We start from the raw sequence: 17604 nt of genomic DNA on the forward strand, positions 1-17604 counted from the left end.
CGTTTGGAGTTGCTTAAAAAACACACACACACACACACACACACACACACACACACACACACACACACACGAAACATCGGTGTAGTTTTTTGAAACTACCTAATTAATGTTTGATCTTCTGGATCAAACATTAATCTGGATACACAGTTTATATATATATATATATACATACATACATACATACACACACACACACACACACACCAATCAGCCATAACATTAAAACCACCGACGGGTGAAGTCCAGTGCCGCCTGTCAAAGGTGCGGGTATATCAGGCAGGAAGTGACCGGTCAGTTCTTGAAGGTGTTGAAGCAGGAGAAATGGTCACGCGTAAGAATCTGAGACACTCTGACAAGAACATCTCCAAAACATCAGCTCAGGCAGGTCCTGTGTTGGGCGTTCCCGGTGTGTAGTGGTCAGTACCTACCAAAAATGCATGGGCATGAGCACCTAAGGCTCAGTGATTCCAGTGATGCTCACGGAAGCCCCACCTCACAACGTATAGGACTTAAAGGATCTGCTGCTATTGTCTGAAGAACCTTCAGAGGTGGAGTCTTGAGGAGGCCATGCCTGGAAGGGTCAGAGCTGTTTTGGTGGAAAGGGGTTCTAAGGGGTCCTGAGATCCAGTAAAGAAAAGCGTCGACTCTGTAGACATGAGACACAACCGCTCAAGCCTCCTGACATCAGAACGAAGGAATTCGGTATCTACACAGAGATAAGGCTGCGGAAACAGGAAATGTACTGTCCCAGCCTGTGTCCTATACTATCAGCGTAGACAAGGCTGTTCAGGCCAGCGCTATCTGTTACAGTGGCTATCAGGCTGTAGCTCAGAAGTAGGGGCTTCAGTGAAGAACCATAGAGATCACTGCTGAAGCTCCCTCGGACCATCACGCCACGGGAGGTCCCGAAGTCCCTTTCGTCAGGCCTGCATACGCCTTCACACATGCGACCTCTGTGGTGTGGTGCAGCATCCTTGAACCTGAACACAGCTCTGTGCAGGTCTCATGACGTCTCAGGAGTTCTAGAAACATCTCCAAAACATCGGGCAGGTCTTTTCTGTGTTTTTTGGGGGGGGGGTTTGTGTGGGGTGTTTTTTGGAAGAAAGCAGTGGTCAGTATCTTTCCTAAAAGAAAGCTCTAAAGAAGGATGACCGGCAAAGTAGCGGCAGGCTGCCCAGGAGTCATGGGTGCCCACCATCCATTAGGAGAACGTCAGTCAGGGTTCAAATGGCAACTTCCCAAACGAAAAATTTGAGAATTATTTTTTACGTAATTTGTTTACGGGAGTGTTCGGTCCACCCTAGTAGCCAAAAGACTGTCCAGGCTAGCTAGTAAACAACGTACCACACGTTCATGATACCACGGCCAAAACTGTGCATGGTCATATGAAATACGGGCAGCGATTGGCCATGTCAAATATTATGCTACTATAAAAAAAATATTATTATTATTATTATATAAAATGATGAAAAAATTTATAACTTATGATTTTATTATAATAAAATGAGATTATCACAATATTTTCCAAGACTTTTAAGTCCTTTTTTCAATGTTGTTATTTTTCAAGGACTGTTCAGTACTGGATTTCAGCATGTTTGTTTTCCATGACTTTCCAGGTTTTCCAGGACCCAGGATTTAGTCTTGGTGGCAGGTACCACAGGACACCGTCTGAGGTCTTGTGGAGTGCATGTCTCAAAGGGGACATACAGGGTCTAACGCAGGTGGTTTTAATGTTATGGCAGACAGGTGTAAAGTACAAACTTACTTTTAATGTCCCACAAACACCTTCCAACGTGTCCACAAATCAGCGCAGTACTCGGGAAAACCCAGTGACGTCCCTGAGGACAGGACAGCATATGACAGCTGCCGTTTGAGCCGGCACGCTCCAACAGGGAATAGAGAGTGCTGGGATTGGACAGCAGCCAGCAGAGGCACATTCCGTGCTTTGAGCTCGGCAAAGTGGCCTGATTCTCGGTCGTGGGGGGAGTGTTTACAGCCCTGATCCGGACACTCGGACTGTTAATAAACGACTAATCTTGAGTCAGATCTTAGTACCTGGCTTATTCTTCAGGTACAACTGAAACAGAATTACAGTGACTACGAGGAAACGGCGGGCAGTTGTCCACTGTCCACAAAAAGGGAACCCATGCTGGGCCTGGGCCGCCAATTTGACCCAATTTCAGCCACTCTTAGCCCAGCAGTCTTACTAGGGGGTTGATTTTATTGGAAACTCGATACTAGCACCAAGTCAGGCCTCCTTGCTCTCAACATTTACATTTACAACATTTAGCAGAGCTTCACTGTTTACCCAAGAAAAACCTCAGCTAGTTTAAATAGACTAATAATTTAAAGATGCTCTAATCTTAGACTCTACTAAACACAAGTCAATATGGAGACCATAATACTCTTCTCTTCGCCTGAGTACTCTCAGAAGAGGAGGGTCTTCAGTCTGGGTTTGAGGACAGCGAGCGTTGGACTCTGCTGTTCGGACACCCAGGGGAAGTTCGTTCTACCACTTCGGTGCAGGACAGTAAAAAGTCTGGACGCTCGTCTTCCGTGGATCTTAAAGGATGGCGGGTCGAGCCGAGCCGTACTTGAAGCTGGAAGGGCTCTCGGTGCAGATCGGCTTTTGACCATCGGCATCAAGTACAGAGGGGCTGGTCCAGTCTTGGCTTGGCTTTGTAGACCAGAGTCAGGGGTCTGATGACCTGGGCAGCAGCTACAGGAAGCCAGTGAAGAGAGAACGCAGCAGTGGAGTGAAATGGCTGAATTCAGGAATGTTGAAGACGACCCGTGCCGCTGCATTCTGGGTCAGTTGCAGGGGCCTGATGGTGCACAGAGGAAGACCAGACAGAAGAGAGCTGCAGTGGTCAAGTCTTGAAGTGACGAGAGACTGAACGAGCACCTGGGCGACTCTCTAGAGGAGGAAGGGTTGAATTCTCCGGATGTTGTACAGGAGAAATCTGCAGGACTGAGTTACATCTGTAACATGGCTTGAGATCAATAACTGATCATCCATGACTACCTCAAGGCTTCGAGCTTCTGTAGAAGGATTGACCAGTGAGTTTCTAAAAGGAGATGGCAAGATTTTTAGTTTTTAGGTCCAGCAGTTCCCGGAATGTACAGCAGCTCAAAGCCTCAAATCTTCACGGTATGGACTACACAACACCTTCAGATTCTGGCCCACGTGGACATGAGGTCTTTACCCAATTCCTACAATTTTTCCAGGAGAATCTCCTGTTGACCCACAACCCGAAGATATTCTACTGAATTCAGATGCAGTGACTGGTAAGAGCACTGAAGAGCACCGGACTCACTAAAACCAGTTTGAGAGACCAGTCGACCAACATGCTGTTACGTACACCGATCCGCCCGATATTGTGTAGATTCCCCTCATGCCACCTAACCCATTCGAAGCATGGACTTCACAGGATCTCTGAAGGTGTCCTGTGGAATCTGGCAATCCCTTAAGTCCTGCAAGTTGAAGGTGGGACTTCCATGAGCAGCAATAAGCCTTAGCTGCCCATGCCCCCGTCGCTGGGCGCTGGCGGGTGGGTTTATATCATGTCAGGAAAAACCCCCTGAGGGGCCGCCCAAAGAATGAATGCAATCAAACCCTCACAGCAAAATCCAAAATCCAAAAATCTAGTAGAACGCCTAGTAGAACGCCTTCTTCCCTGGACAGTAGAGACAGTTACTCCAACAGAAGCAGGATCAGCTCTTTTTAACAGCCTTGATTTCAGAAGAAACAAAGAAACGAGCAAGTGTCCCAATACTTTTGTCAATATGGTGTATTAGCCTTCAGCCTAGCACTAGCGCTTTTTTGCAGCAGTACGGTGTTGCCCTTCCTCAGAGCATTTCGGTAGGCACTGCCCATGGCCCACCGGAAACACCCCAGAAGGCCGACCAGCCTGATGCTGTGGAGATGTTCTGACCCAGTCTGACTCGTCTACTCATCATCACAGCTCGGTTCTTGTGTCTCAGATTCTTACGCTTGCCCATTTTTCCTGCTTCAACACCTCTATCACCTTCAAAGACTGACCGGTCACTTGCTGCACGATATGCATATCTCACCCCTTGACTGGAGCCCCTACGACAAGATAAGCGCTGTTATTCATCCGTTGGTGGTCCTAATGTTATGGCTGATCAGGTGTGTTCAAATAAACCTCTGTGAATCTGTCGCACTCGTCTTCCGAGAGATTTTCCGAATCCCTGCCCAGTCTGAAGTCACACACGCCAGCTCGGGCTGACCCCGCTATGCGGTGCTAAAGACCCTCGCTGACTGTTCGGAGGGTGAAAGGGGCATCAGAGCTGAAGCGGCAAGGACACCAAAAAAAAAAAGATCTGGCGTGTTTTCCACCAGTTAATCTCTCTACTTCCTGACTGCTGCCCCCACCAACACACACACACACACACACACACACACACACAAATATGCAGGCGCACACACACACACACACACACACACACACACACACTCACACACACTCACACACACTCACACACACACAGACACGCCTGCCTGCCGTAATGGTCATTCTGGATTCCTGATAGAGTGTAACTAACACACACACACACACACACACACACACACACACACACACACACACACTATCACCAGTGCAGGAGGAAAGCAGAGCAGAACGGCAGTGTGTTAGATAACACAGCACATACTGGCACTGCGCTGTTGCTCAGCAACTACGAACAGGTGACCTTGCAGTGAGGGGGTTTGGGGGGGGGGGAATCCACACCAATAGGGACCCCCCCACCCCCCCGAGATTTTGCCTTAGAGCAGAATTGTGCTTTGCCCAATACTGAGCCAGCCCTTGTGTTTCTACAAAAAAATGACAAAAGTATTGGGACACCTGCTCCTCATTCACTCTTTCTTCTGAAATCAAGGATATTAAAAAGAGCTGATCCTGCTTCTGTTGGAGTAACTGTCTCTACTGTCCAGAGAAGAAGAATTTCTACTAGAGTTTAGGGGAGCATTGCTGTGAGGGTTTGATTGCATTCAGAGACAAGAGTGTGAGTGAGGTCAGGATGTTGGACGATGTGCCTTCTAGGCTTCATCCTAACAGCACTGTTAGGAAGCAAGCAAGCCAGCAAGCAAGTATCAGGAGAGGGGTGGGTTTATGTCAGCTATACTCAGCCATCAGACGCTTAGCCTCCCACATTAAACGCTAAAGTTGATGGATCTCGCAGCATGGCCGGAATTGTCCCGCATGCGTACAGCTCTCCATGAGGGGGCGCCCAAAGAATGAATGCAATCAAACGCTCAAAACAAAAACTAGTAGAAAGTCTTCCTCCCTGGACAGTAGAGACAGTTACTCCAACAAAAGCAGGATCAGCTCTTTTTAACAGCCTTGATTTGTTCAGAAGGAACAAAGAAATAAGCAAGTGTCCCAATACTTTTGTCCACATGTATTAGCCTGCAGTCTAGCACTAGACCGCCTTTTTTTGCAGCAGCAGCAGAACAGTGTTTCCTTTAACCTTCACACTCCTGCTGACTGCCAGACCGAGACCGTCTGTCTCTTTCTCTCGCTCTGTCAGTCTGTCGCTCTCTCTCAGTCTCTCTCGCTGTCAGTCTGTCTCTCTCTCGCTCTGTCAGTATTTCTCTCTCTCGCTCTGTCAGTCTCTGTCTGGCTGGCTGTCTCTCTCTCAGTCTCTCTCGCCCTGTCTGTCTGTCTCTCTCTCAGTCTCTCTCGCTCTGTCTGTCTGTCTGTCAGTCTGTCTCTCTGGCTCTGCCAGTCTGTCAGTCAGTCTCTCTCGCTCTGTCTGTCTCTTTCGCTCTGTCTGTCTGTCTGTCTGTCAGTCTGTCTCTCTGGCTCTGCCAGTCTGTCAGTCTGTCTCTCTGGCTCTGCCAGTCTGTCAGTCAGTCTCTCTGGCTCTGCCAGTTTGTCAGTCTGTCTCTCTGGCTCTGCCAGTCTGTCTCTCTGGCTCGGTCAGTTGCTCTGTCTGTAACAGTTCATACACATTCAGCTGCTGATCTGCTCTGCTGAAAAAAAGCTTCAGCTGGTAGCTGGATTCAGATGGTCCAAGCTGGTCTGTGACGGTCAAGGTGGTTTAAAAGCTGGCCAGCCAGATTGGATGGGGGGGGGGGGATTGCCTCAGAATTTCACGCTGAATGGACCAATAGAAATGGAGTGGAAAATAGATCTTTTTTCCATTGAAAGTTGGGCAGGATTTTTCCTTCTCTTGTAAAGTTGCCTCTGACCAATGGTGACGAGGTGGCTTGTTCAGTTGTGACCCAGCCATAAACACTTCACTGAGGCTTCTTTACCACCTTCATGAGCCAGGGCAGATCCCCGAATGTGGTGCCTCAGCTGGTCAGAGAAAACTGAGGTTGGGGGGGTGGGGGGCGGGGTGTCGGGTAGGGGGGGGTTTCATAATGACCAGGAGCAGCTGGTCTTTAATTACCCTCCACAGCTACTGTGAGCTTATGGCAGGGGAGGAGAAGGGCGGTGGGGGTTGGCGGGGAGTTGTGGAGTGTGTTGGAGACAGAAGAGAAAGCTAGAGGGAGGGACACTGAAATCTCTAGAGGGACAGTAGCAGGGGAGGGAGAGGGGGGGGGTGCGAGGGGTCCGGTAGCATGCACAGTCCCAAACCTGCCTGCTTACTCCTCGGCCGTGAGCTAACTGGCGCTAACAATAGACGGTGGTGTTCCTGAGGCACTTACAACCCCTTAATCAGCATGCGAAAACCTGGTATCTCCAAACTGCCGCTTTACAGGACCCCTCTTCACTTTTAATGGAAGTCAATGGAGTCATTGTGAAGCATTTCTATAGGTCCGTTCAACGTGAAATTTAATTTAATTTATATAAAAAATAATAATAATAATAATAATGAGATAAAACCACTAAGCTACCCCTAAACACCAGTGTAACCAGTCCAGACTGGAGCAATCCTAGCTGTCTAATCCAATCACACATAATAGGAGCTGCATGGCTGCTAATGCTAATGCTCTCATTGGGATATTACAATACGATTGGTTTAAAAACGTGGCTAATCCAACAGCTGAAACTGTCCCAAACCCCGTCTTTAGTCCTCCCACCAGGGTCTCTGTGTCCCCGAAGCTTTAACCACAGTGAGCCTGGCCTGTATTCTCTCTGACGTAAAGCAGGCGCTGGAGGCCTCCAGGGAGACATCGATCCGCACAGCCTCATCGCAGGCATGAAGGCAATCAGCCTCCACAATTAGGCATGCAGGCCTCGCAAATAGCACAGCTACGGCACCGAGCAGAGCAGCGAGACCCGAGAGTCTAGAACCATAAATCAAACGCAAACGAACGTCTGCAGAGACGTCCGTCATGCTTAGCGCTGCAGCAGAACCCTACTGAAGAACCCTTCCTAGCTGACCATCAGACCAAGTCTTAAACTAAACTAATTATATTAGACAAGCTACTAGAACAACGGTCAACAGTACAGTACTGTAACCTAGATAACGTTTAGCCCACCTTAGAACCAGTAGCTGTGAATGTGGTCCTCCACACAGTCAACTTCAGGAAAGCAATATATACACCACCGTCCTCTGGAGGATAATGACAGTGTTCTCAAACTCTGCTTGTTTTGGTGTTCTAGAACCCTGTCCCATTTAGCGTTCTAGCGTTCTGTAGGATTTAAGATTTTAGACGATTTTAAGAACCCAAAACCCTGAGCCTCTGCCAATATTAGAACCCTGCCCCATCTAGAGATCTAGAATTCTGTAGGATTTAAGATTTGAGACGATTTTGAGAACCCAGAACCAGTATATCCTGGTTCTCTTACAGAAGCGTGCACAAAAACACCACAGCTGCACTGCAATGTTGAGCGGGACTGTGATTCTAGTACACACAAGGCTTGCCTCTGCATATATTAGAACCCTGCCCTATTTAGCGTTGTACAACTATGTAGGATTTAAGATTTGAGATGATTTTGAGAACCCAGAACCCTGAGCCTCTGCATATATTAGAACCCTGCCCCATCTAGAGATCTAGAATTCTGTAGGATTTAAGATTTTAGACGATTTTGAGAACCCAAAACCCAGAGCCTCTGCATATACTAGAACCCTGCTCCATTTGAGCGATCTAGAATTCTGTAGGATTTTAGAGATGATTTTGAGACCCCAGAACCCCGAGCCTCTGCCTATGTAAGAACCCTGTCCCATTTAGCGTTCTAGGATTCTGTAGGATTTAGGATTTTAGGGACGATTTTGAAAACCCAGAACTCTGAGCCTCTGCATATATTAGAACCCTGACCCATTTAGCGTTCTAGAATAATGTAGGATTTAAGATTTGAGACGATTTTGAGAACCCAGAACCAGTATATCCTGGTTCTCTTACAGAACCGTGCACAAAAACACCACAGCTGCACTGCAATGTTGAGCGGGACTGTTATTCTAGTACACACAAGGCTTGCCTCTGCCTATATTAGAACCCTGCCCCATTTAGCGTTCTAGATATTTGTAGGATTTAAGATTTTAGACAATTTTGAGAACCCAGAACCCCGAGCATCTGCCTATATTAGAACCCTGCCCCATTTAGCATTTCAGAATTCTGCAGGATTTGAGAACCTAGAACCTGGACCCCTTGTGTGTACTAGAATAACAGGAGCCCCACTCAACGTTGCAGCGCAGCTGTGGTGTTTTTGTGCACAGTTCTGTAAGAGAACCAGGATGAACTGTAGGACACTGCAGGCCACACGTGTGCAGCAGGCGAGAACCGGCATGCTGAGCGCGCCTGCTGGAGACACCTGCCAGGAACCGGAGTTACAGCGTAACCGCCCAAAGCTGCCATGCGGGGGATGACCTCAAGTGCACTGCACCTCTACGGCTGAGCAGTTAGACCTCCGGGCTGTTGATGACAGGGCTGTGGGTTCGATACCCAGGCTCGGCAAGCTGCCACTGTTGGGTTGCCACCCTTGAGCAAGACCCTTCACCCTCTCTACTGTCTTGTCTACTGCTTTACTGGGCCAGGCTGGGAATTCCTTCACGGGTCCTCCATGGCTCTTTATTAATTCCTCCAGCTCCTGGTCAGAGATAATCAATCTCAGGCCTGTATGTGGCCGAGAGAGAGAGCCAGGCCAGGCTGGTTTAAATCACGTTAAGGGGAGCAGATTAAGCAGAGGCAGCGAGGCAGGGGCCAGTGGAAACGCTGACTGGCCTGGCCTCTCGATCAGCCAAACTAATGTCACAACTGAGCCGGAGCGCTTTTGGAAAAGTGGCCTTCACGTGTCCGTCAACAGTCGGACCTTAAACCTCAACACCTGAAAGACTTTTATTTTGTAAATTGAAATAAATAATCAGCATCACGATTACCTCAACATCTTACCTCCATTATGATGAATCAGCGATTAATAAGCTTCCTCAGTTGTTCGGTGCTGTTCTGGGGTTTTCCCTCAAAGTTGCTCCCATTTGACAGCCTGGAAAGGGCGGAGTCATGTGACTACTCACCATATTCTGGATGAGTCTAATACTTGTTTTTTGTTTATGAGCTGCATCGTTACTCGCTAAAATTATTAAAACAGTACGAATCATTTCAAACCCACATTATCTCCTCCAGAGCGCTAGATGGCGCCGTCACCGGGTTCGATGAAGCCGCCTCAACATTGATCAGAACAGGCGCTGCTGCAGTGAGGACACTAACGCTAGAGCTCTGTTAGTTTATCTCCAGATGGAAGAAGAAGAACCACCAGAAGAACCTCCTTCCTCTTCACCTTCTGCAAATACTCGTATGTGTCCGAATGGCCTGAGATCTTTCAGCTGTAGTTGAGTTTACAGAGAGTGAAGCTCAGGGGTTTGAGCTGATCTCCTCACTGGTTTTACAGAACTCTTGTATGTGGCGGGTCGAGTCAGGTCTGCTCAGCTCTCTCTCTCTCTTTTGGGCGAGAGAGTTTGTTTAGAGAGTGAACTGAAGACTCGTGAAGTTCATGAACTTCTACAGTCCCGTCCTTCTACTACAGCCAGAGGAACTGAGACAGGCCTTCAGTCTGAGCATCTGAACTAATATAAACACTGATACCCAAACTTTTGACTGCTTTCTGTAAGAACTACAGAACACAGTACTGTACTTTTACTTTCAGTACTTGAGTAGTACAGTTTAGAATACTAAACTACTTGAAATACTTAAGTACCAAAAGTTGAGTATTTTAGTACGGAGCTTAAAAACACTTCTACTTCTACTCAGGTCACTTTTCTGATTGAAGTACACCTGTACTTTTACTCAAGTCTGGGTGTCTAATACTTTACACGTCTGGAAATTGACAATACTTAATATTATATTAATTAATTAATTTAATAATTACATTAATTAAATTACATTGTTCATTAGAACATCTCCAAAGTTCTCCTCTCTCATGGAGTCTAGTGTTATTTAGAGTTATCCTCAGATCAACACCTGGTTTGGTGGTAAATCAGGGCTTAATGATGGTAAATCAGGTGAGCTGCTGCTGCTGCTGCTGCTGCTGATGGAGTTGAACACATCCTCCACGCTGTGCTGGCTGGACTGGGGGGCGTCCAGGAGAACCCTGGAGGAACCGAGCTCTGCTCTTCAGACTAGCTCACCGACAAGATCTCACTACTTTCTTTCTTCAGAATGAGAAGCTCTTGTTTCTCCTTTTTACTGGATTTATCTTCACCTGCTTCATCTGTTCTGATGAGATCTGGATCTAGATGAATGGGATTATGGGCCTAAAACCTCTGCTGTACTGTACTGTGCATCACTGCTGCCTGAACCTTTACTGGAAGTCAGCGTAAAAAGATCTTAGTCGAAGTTTAGAGCGTTTCTATTGGTCCGTTATAATATGAAGAAGAACTGCCAGATTTACATTAATCTCAAAAAGTGGAAAACGGCAACAACTGGAGATACAAGGTTTTTGCACACAGTGCTTTTCAGCTCCCAAAGGGCTTATAACACCAACCTACGGGGGGCTGCACTATAAGAGGATCACAAGAACACTCTCAAACACACACACACACACACACACACACACACACACACACACACACACAGGCATTGCCATGTCTGACGGGTTAATCCATAAACATGCTGCTTATCCATCCCCGCTGTTATGCCGTGCATCCGGCAGGCTCTCGCTCATGACGTAACGGGCCACGCTGAGGTGGGCGGGGGAACATGCCCGCTAGAACCGGCACGTAAACCCCGCTGGCTGAGCTGGAACGCTGGTCGGGGTTGGGATTGGGATTGGGATGATGGTGTTAGGATTATGTAAACTCTTCACTCGCCAAATTAAAGCAAATTAATCTTAACAGAAAAAAACAACAACAGAACGAGACGACTCTATAAAAACCTCTCATCACTTCAAACATGGCTTTGAAGACAAATCTTCACACACACACTCTCACACACACACACTCTCACACACACACACACTCTCACACATACACACACACGCCAAAAATCAGGTATTCCACAGAGATTTCCTGGGTAGAACAACATGTTACAACAGGATATCAAAGGAGTGCTCAGAACTCCTCATAATGCTGCTCATGCAGGCCACGCTGCAGAGGGGTCACAAGGCAGCCGGAGCCAGCCAATCACACACACACACATTCCAATCGTACTATCAATCATGTGACAGGATCCACAGAGGCACAACAGGAGAGCGCAGGCCAACATTTTCCACAGCTAAATAACATTATGGAATTAAAAAAAAAACTGCGAGCAATCACTTTACGATTGTACATAAAAACAACACATACCAGTCGGGCTGTCCAAATGTTTGTGGACACCCCTTCTAATGAACGCATTCTGCTACTTTAACTTTACTTTTCCCCTTCGTCTAGTCCCTGTAGAGAAGTACGGGCAGCAGAATAAGAAACAAATAAACATGAACCTGTTGACCCCGTGCCAACACCAACGCCAGCCCCCCCCCACAGCTTTGAGCTATGGAAGGTGGAGCTTTGGTCTCTGGAATGATGGGTGGTGGAGATCCATCCATTACTTTTGGGATGAGTTGGGGAGGAGTTGGGGATGATAAGGTTGTGGGGTGATCATCATCATCATCATCATCATCATCCAACATCCTGACCTGACTAACTAAGCTCTTGTCGCTGAATGCAATCAAATCCACACAGCAATGCTCTGCTCCCTTGATATTGGACAAAACAATAAAAGAGCAGGTGTCCCAATACTTTTGTCCATATACTGCAGATATACCTAGCAGCAGTAATGTTCGATTTCAGCCCTGAAGCAGTCCACTAAAGATCACACCTTATGGTGACCACATGCTGTCCTTGAACGCAGCGGACACACCATGACCACCATAACTGACCACCTGACCTTATCACACCTGTACAACAAAGACTTATGCCTTATGTCAGACGGATGTTTACTGACCTCAGATTCAGACAAACTGAGACAACTACTGTGAATTTGATAAAGCCACGAGGATCTCACACCCTTCTGCACTTCAGTGACACTACAGCGGCTCCTGGTTCCTGAATATCTCCAGGCTTAACAGACTGTTTACACCCTGACCCTGTCTAGACGCAGGCTACAGTGCATTCGGGTCAAGTCCTCCAGACTCACGAACAGCCAGACTGCTGATAAGATCTACCAGATGTTCCTCACAACCTCTACCTCACACTGTTCTGCTGCACTATCCTGACTGCTCTCAGCCTGTCTGGGCTGTAAACAGGGCTTCACAATGACCAAGGCTTGTGGTTGTGCTGACATGGACTTTGTCAATACTCTCATATATATAAAAGTAAATATATAACAACAACAACAATCACAGTTATTATGGACAGACAACAGATCTGTCCCTCCAGCTATATATATATATATATATATATATATATATATATATAGCTGTACAGTTATTGTGTATTGTGTATAACTGTACAATATGTATTATATATATAATATAATACATACATAATATATATATATGTGATATATATATATATATATATATATATATATATATATATAAATAATGCATGTATGTATGCATATATATATATATATATATATATATATGTAGCTGTACAGTTAGTTTATAACTGTACAATATATATATAATAAAATATATTGTACAGTTATACACTAACTGTACAGCTATATATATATATATATATATATATATATATATATATATATATATATATATATATATATATATAGCACACACACATATAATGTATGTATATATGTATGTATGTATATTATATTATATATTATATACATATTATATATAATATAGTTATATATAACACAGGCGCGTGCAGACCGACGCTCGTACACCCCCCACGTTTTACACCACTGAAATAGCAACCCGCCGAAGTCAGTCAGACCGCACCTGGCTCTTAAAGGGAACGGCGAGAGACGCACTGATTGGTTTATTTCTGCAATCACCCCCCAAAAAAATAAAAAATAAATAATAAATGAAAAAACACCCATGATTAATTAAGAGACTTCGTACATGACTTTAGAGCGTTTCGAGCCGAGCTGGGCGTCGTTACATTAGCAAAGACACACCGACACGCCCCTAAATCAAGCTGTGTAGTGCACAGTTGACGACTCGCCAAAAGATCGCTAAAATTGGGCTCACAGTCTTCGTTATTTTCTTACATCCCTACAGTTTGTCAGTATTTACTGACCGGCTGCGCTGTTCACTGTGTCCTGGAATACCCTACATTCCGCTCTGCTCTCAATACATCGGTGATTAGAAGGAAGGTTTATTAAAAAAAATAAATAAATAAATAAAAAACTGGCTTTACGATGAACCATCTCAACCAAACCCACTCAGAATGACATGTTTACATCCCAACCTCTCAACTGTGTAGCACGTAAACATGGAAAAAACTGAATCCCTTTTACTGCCACTGAAATCTGATTTTGTGTACCCTCTGGTAATCATCTCTCCAAACAGCCTCAACAAAACTATTTCCATGCTTAAAGAACGCCAGCAAATGGTTTAGACGGTAACCTAATTTCACAGAAAATCAATACTACACTTCGTATATCCTCTTAAAACCACCAAAAACAAAAGCACTTTCCCAATAGCATCACTAAATCCAGCACCAGCACGCTTCCACTGACGTCCCTCCTGAGACCAAGCTACTACTGTACTGTACTGTACTGTGCATGACCGTTCCTCAGAATCACTATTCAACCATAAGCACCTAGAACAGACCAGATCTCCAAAACCAAGCTGTTTACACACTCTGAATCGAGCACATCACCGACACACCCCAAACCAAACCAACAAAGACACACACCTCCCATAGTGGTTGGGTTTGTCCTCCTCCTCCTCCTCCATACAATTCCCAATACAGTCCCACAAGCTCCCGGTGGGCTGAAAATCTGCTAATTGGGTTACCATGACATCTTCTGAGCATCCTTGCTCCTCAACCCACTCCATCACTTGGTCTCGCATTGTCTCGTTGACAGATTGGGTCATTGTTTGTGGTTCTCCAACAAAAACAGAGATGGATACTGTCCATTATACCCAACCCAGCTGATCACCATCAATGAAGGACATCTAGGACAGCCTTTCGTCCCGTCAGTGGAACGGTCAGAGGAGTTTCACCATCTGAACCTGCAGGTCTGCAATGTCCTACTGCCCCAATGCCCCTTCAAAGCCACTAGGCCATCCTCAAACACATGCCCAGCAACGGTACTTGGGTTTCAGTCCATCGGGGCAGTGCAGGGATTCAGACTACAGGCTTGAATGCATGTGCGTCTCCAACCTTCTCGAAGCTCAAAGCCAATGCAAGCCTGCTGAGCCTCACTTCCACCCAGTAAACACCAATGTTACCATGGGAAATTTGGACCTTGTAGCCCACATCAGCTGAAATGATGGTGTGGTTATGGATGGTATGGTGGTTCAATGTCAACACAAGCACCAACACGGCTGAAGCTCTTAAACAAGCCTCAGTCACCTGTATTGTAGAGCTGGGCGATATGGGGGGAAAAATTGGATCAAGATATTTAAAGATATTTTTTACGATATTTTGTACGATATTTATCGCAATATCGAGAATATGCACCAACTTTTTTTTTTTAAACTGCTATTAAAACCCTCCCATACAGAGTTCCGTCATTTTTACTCATAAAAGCACAGTGTACCACAATAACAAAAATGATCACGCTAAAATATTGTCATATTGCCCAGCTCTACTGTACCGTAACACATTTACGGAAGCTGCTCCATCCTGTCCGTAAAGCTGAGCTTCTTAGCTTCTCAGCTTCTCTACCCAGCATCCATCACTTGGTCTCGCTTAGTTTTTTTAGATTGCGTCCTTATTTATTTTTTTAATTATTTATTTATTTATGTATTGATTTTATTTCTTTGCTCTCTCACTTTTTTATTTATGTCTACCCTTCTTATATTCTAGATTTATTTATTTGATTTATTGCTCTTTGGATGTAGCTAGGACCTTAAGATCTCAATTTCGTTCCACCCCATGTATCATATGTGATGCAAATGACAATAAAGTCTCCTTGAATCCATGAATCCATGAATCCTTTATCTCCAACGGAAGCACAGAGATACAATCTTCACAAACACATGGACATCTGAGACGCCTTTTGCCTCCTAGCGCAGCATCCAGAACAAGAACATAGATCTAGAACCTTCAAACACATCCAAACCAGAAACTCAACATCAGCGTTGGGTCTCTAAACATCTGAGAGTAAGATTCAGGTGTTTCCCCATCTGAATCTCCAACAAATATATACTGACCCAAACCGACTGATCACCATCAGTGTAGCATCTCAGACTCTCTTCGTTTAGAGGTGTTCTGCCATCTGAACCCCCACTAGAGACCCTTCAACCGCAGGCCTGTGGCCCAGAAACATCTCCAACAACCACATTCGAAGCCCCTCAGCATTCACTCTCCATCACATTAGAGCGCCGTGTTATTCAATAACGCTCAGTCAATTAAGGCTCATGCTTGAGGGAAAGGGTCAACAGTAGCAGCTGCAGGCGCAGCTCGTAGCACCTCGCACCTCCTCAAGCAGCCAGAAGCCAGAAGGTCCTACCTCGCAGAGCGGTGATCCAGCTGCCTTCTTCACCTCATCCTGGCTTGGCGAACCAGTCCAACGTGCCGCCATCATTTCATTTCAATCCACCAAGAAGAAGGTCCTTTAGAGCCCACATTGAGAAGAGGGGGGAATTGTGTATGGTTTTGGGGGGGGGGGGGGGGGGGGGGGGCGTGTTGAGGAAATCCCAAAAGCAAGCTGTAAAAGGTTCTCTAATCCACACTGTCCGCTCTCCTCATGTTCGTCGATCGTACGCTCCTAGAACAGGGAAAACAGAAGGTTAGTGAGGGATATGGTCCAGCTAAAAGCATCCAGAGCATCCAGAGCCTGACATCCATCTCTTTAGAACCTCCAGACCAGGAGTGGGCAACGAGGGCTGAAGTCCAGCACAGTTCGCGGTGGTTGTCCAGCTCTAACAGACCTACTAAACCTGGGTATTAACAGGTCATTTGAATCCGGCCCTCCAGAACTGGAATTGTCACCCCCCCCCTCCCCCCTCCCCCTCCCCCTCTGCTCTGGGCATCTCTTATGAAGCCTTCATAGACCCTACATAGGCCATCCACAACTCCAACAACCGCAACCCTTCACGAGCCTAAGCTAAACATCCCCAAATGATGAGCGTGGGCTACAGGAGCTTTGGAACTGGGTACTCTGGAGTAGTGGAGCTCCATCCAGAATGCCATCAATCAAATCCTCACAACAATGATCCAAAAGATATCCTTCCTGAAGGAGCACAGTCCCTTACTGCAGCAAATTGAGACACATCTATGAAAACCCCTTTTAAGTTCAGAAGGAACACGTGTCCACATGGATGGAGCAGGTGTCCACAAACTTCTGTCAAAGATGTTTTTCCAAGCAAGTCCAGCACTCCAGTCCCTGAAATCACGCCCAACCCCTCTGCAAGACAGGTAAGAGGGTTAAGCTGAAGCTCTGACCATCTCAGCCTCATGCAACGACCTACAGCCCCACTGCAGAGCCTGCAGAGCCTCTACACCACCCTCGACCACGACCTCGACCACAACACCTACCCAGCAACGAACAGCACTGGGGCTCAAGTCCAGGTTGCTGTACAGTGCACGACCGTGGTGGAGCAGCAAGCTACACCTTCACTGCATGGGAATCTCCAACCAAAGCAAGCCTGTCAGCTCCAGCTCATCAGCCTATCTGCCTCATCTCCACCCACCACTTCACCTCGGAGGCAACGGGAACGTGCAGCTCGTGGCCCACATCAGCTGCCTGTGGAGCATTTGGAAGGGGAATTTAGGGTCTAGGGCCCCACCAGCACAGCTGAAGCCCCTCAGCAGGCTTCAGAGCTCCAGAGTGTGGTAACATCTCGATGCAATGGAGGAAACGAAGGAAGGAGCACTGCCCTCTCCGTTAGAGCGCGTGAACTGAGACTGGACAGCGTTCAAGAGGACGCACACGAGCCTACCTGTTACATGCAGTCCAGTCCGAGCGCGAGCCCGAGGCGAAAGGCATCGTTTCAGGGTGGAAGGAGAAAATCTGGCAAGTCCTGCAAGTCCTGCAAGCCCTCCTCCTCCTCCTCCTCCTGCTGCTGCTCCTCCTGCTGCTGCTGCTCCTCCTGCTCCTCCTGCTCCTGCTGCCACTCACCTACCTGTTAT

At 46.6% G+C, this 17604-nt stretch overlaps 1 protein-coding gene across 2 annotated transcripts in view; it reads right to left on the reverse strand.

The window, feature by feature from the left end:
* arhgap21a (Rho GTPase activating protein 21a) overlaps positions 1-16148 on the reverse strand; it is a 145058-nt gene extending 128910 nt beyond the window's left edge. For both annotated transcript variants that reach the window (XM_072679274.1, XM_072679273.1), the window contains exon 1: positions 15983-16148. In XM_072679274.1, the coding sequence (XP_072535375.1) occupies positions 15983-16057 (75 nt within the window). In that variant the 5' untranslated portion in view covers positions 16058-16148. The remainder of the gene's footprint in view (positions 1-15982) is intronic.
* Between the last annotated feature and the right edge of the window lie 1456 nt (positions 16149-17604).

This window comes from Salminus brasiliensis, chromosome 5, assembly GCF_030463535.1.
Source record: "Salminus brasiliensis chromosome 5, fSalBra1.hap2, whole genome shotgun sequence".
Lineage (NCBI taxonomy): Eukaryota > Metazoa > Chordata > Actinopteri > Characiformes > Bryconidae > Salminus > Salminus brasiliensis.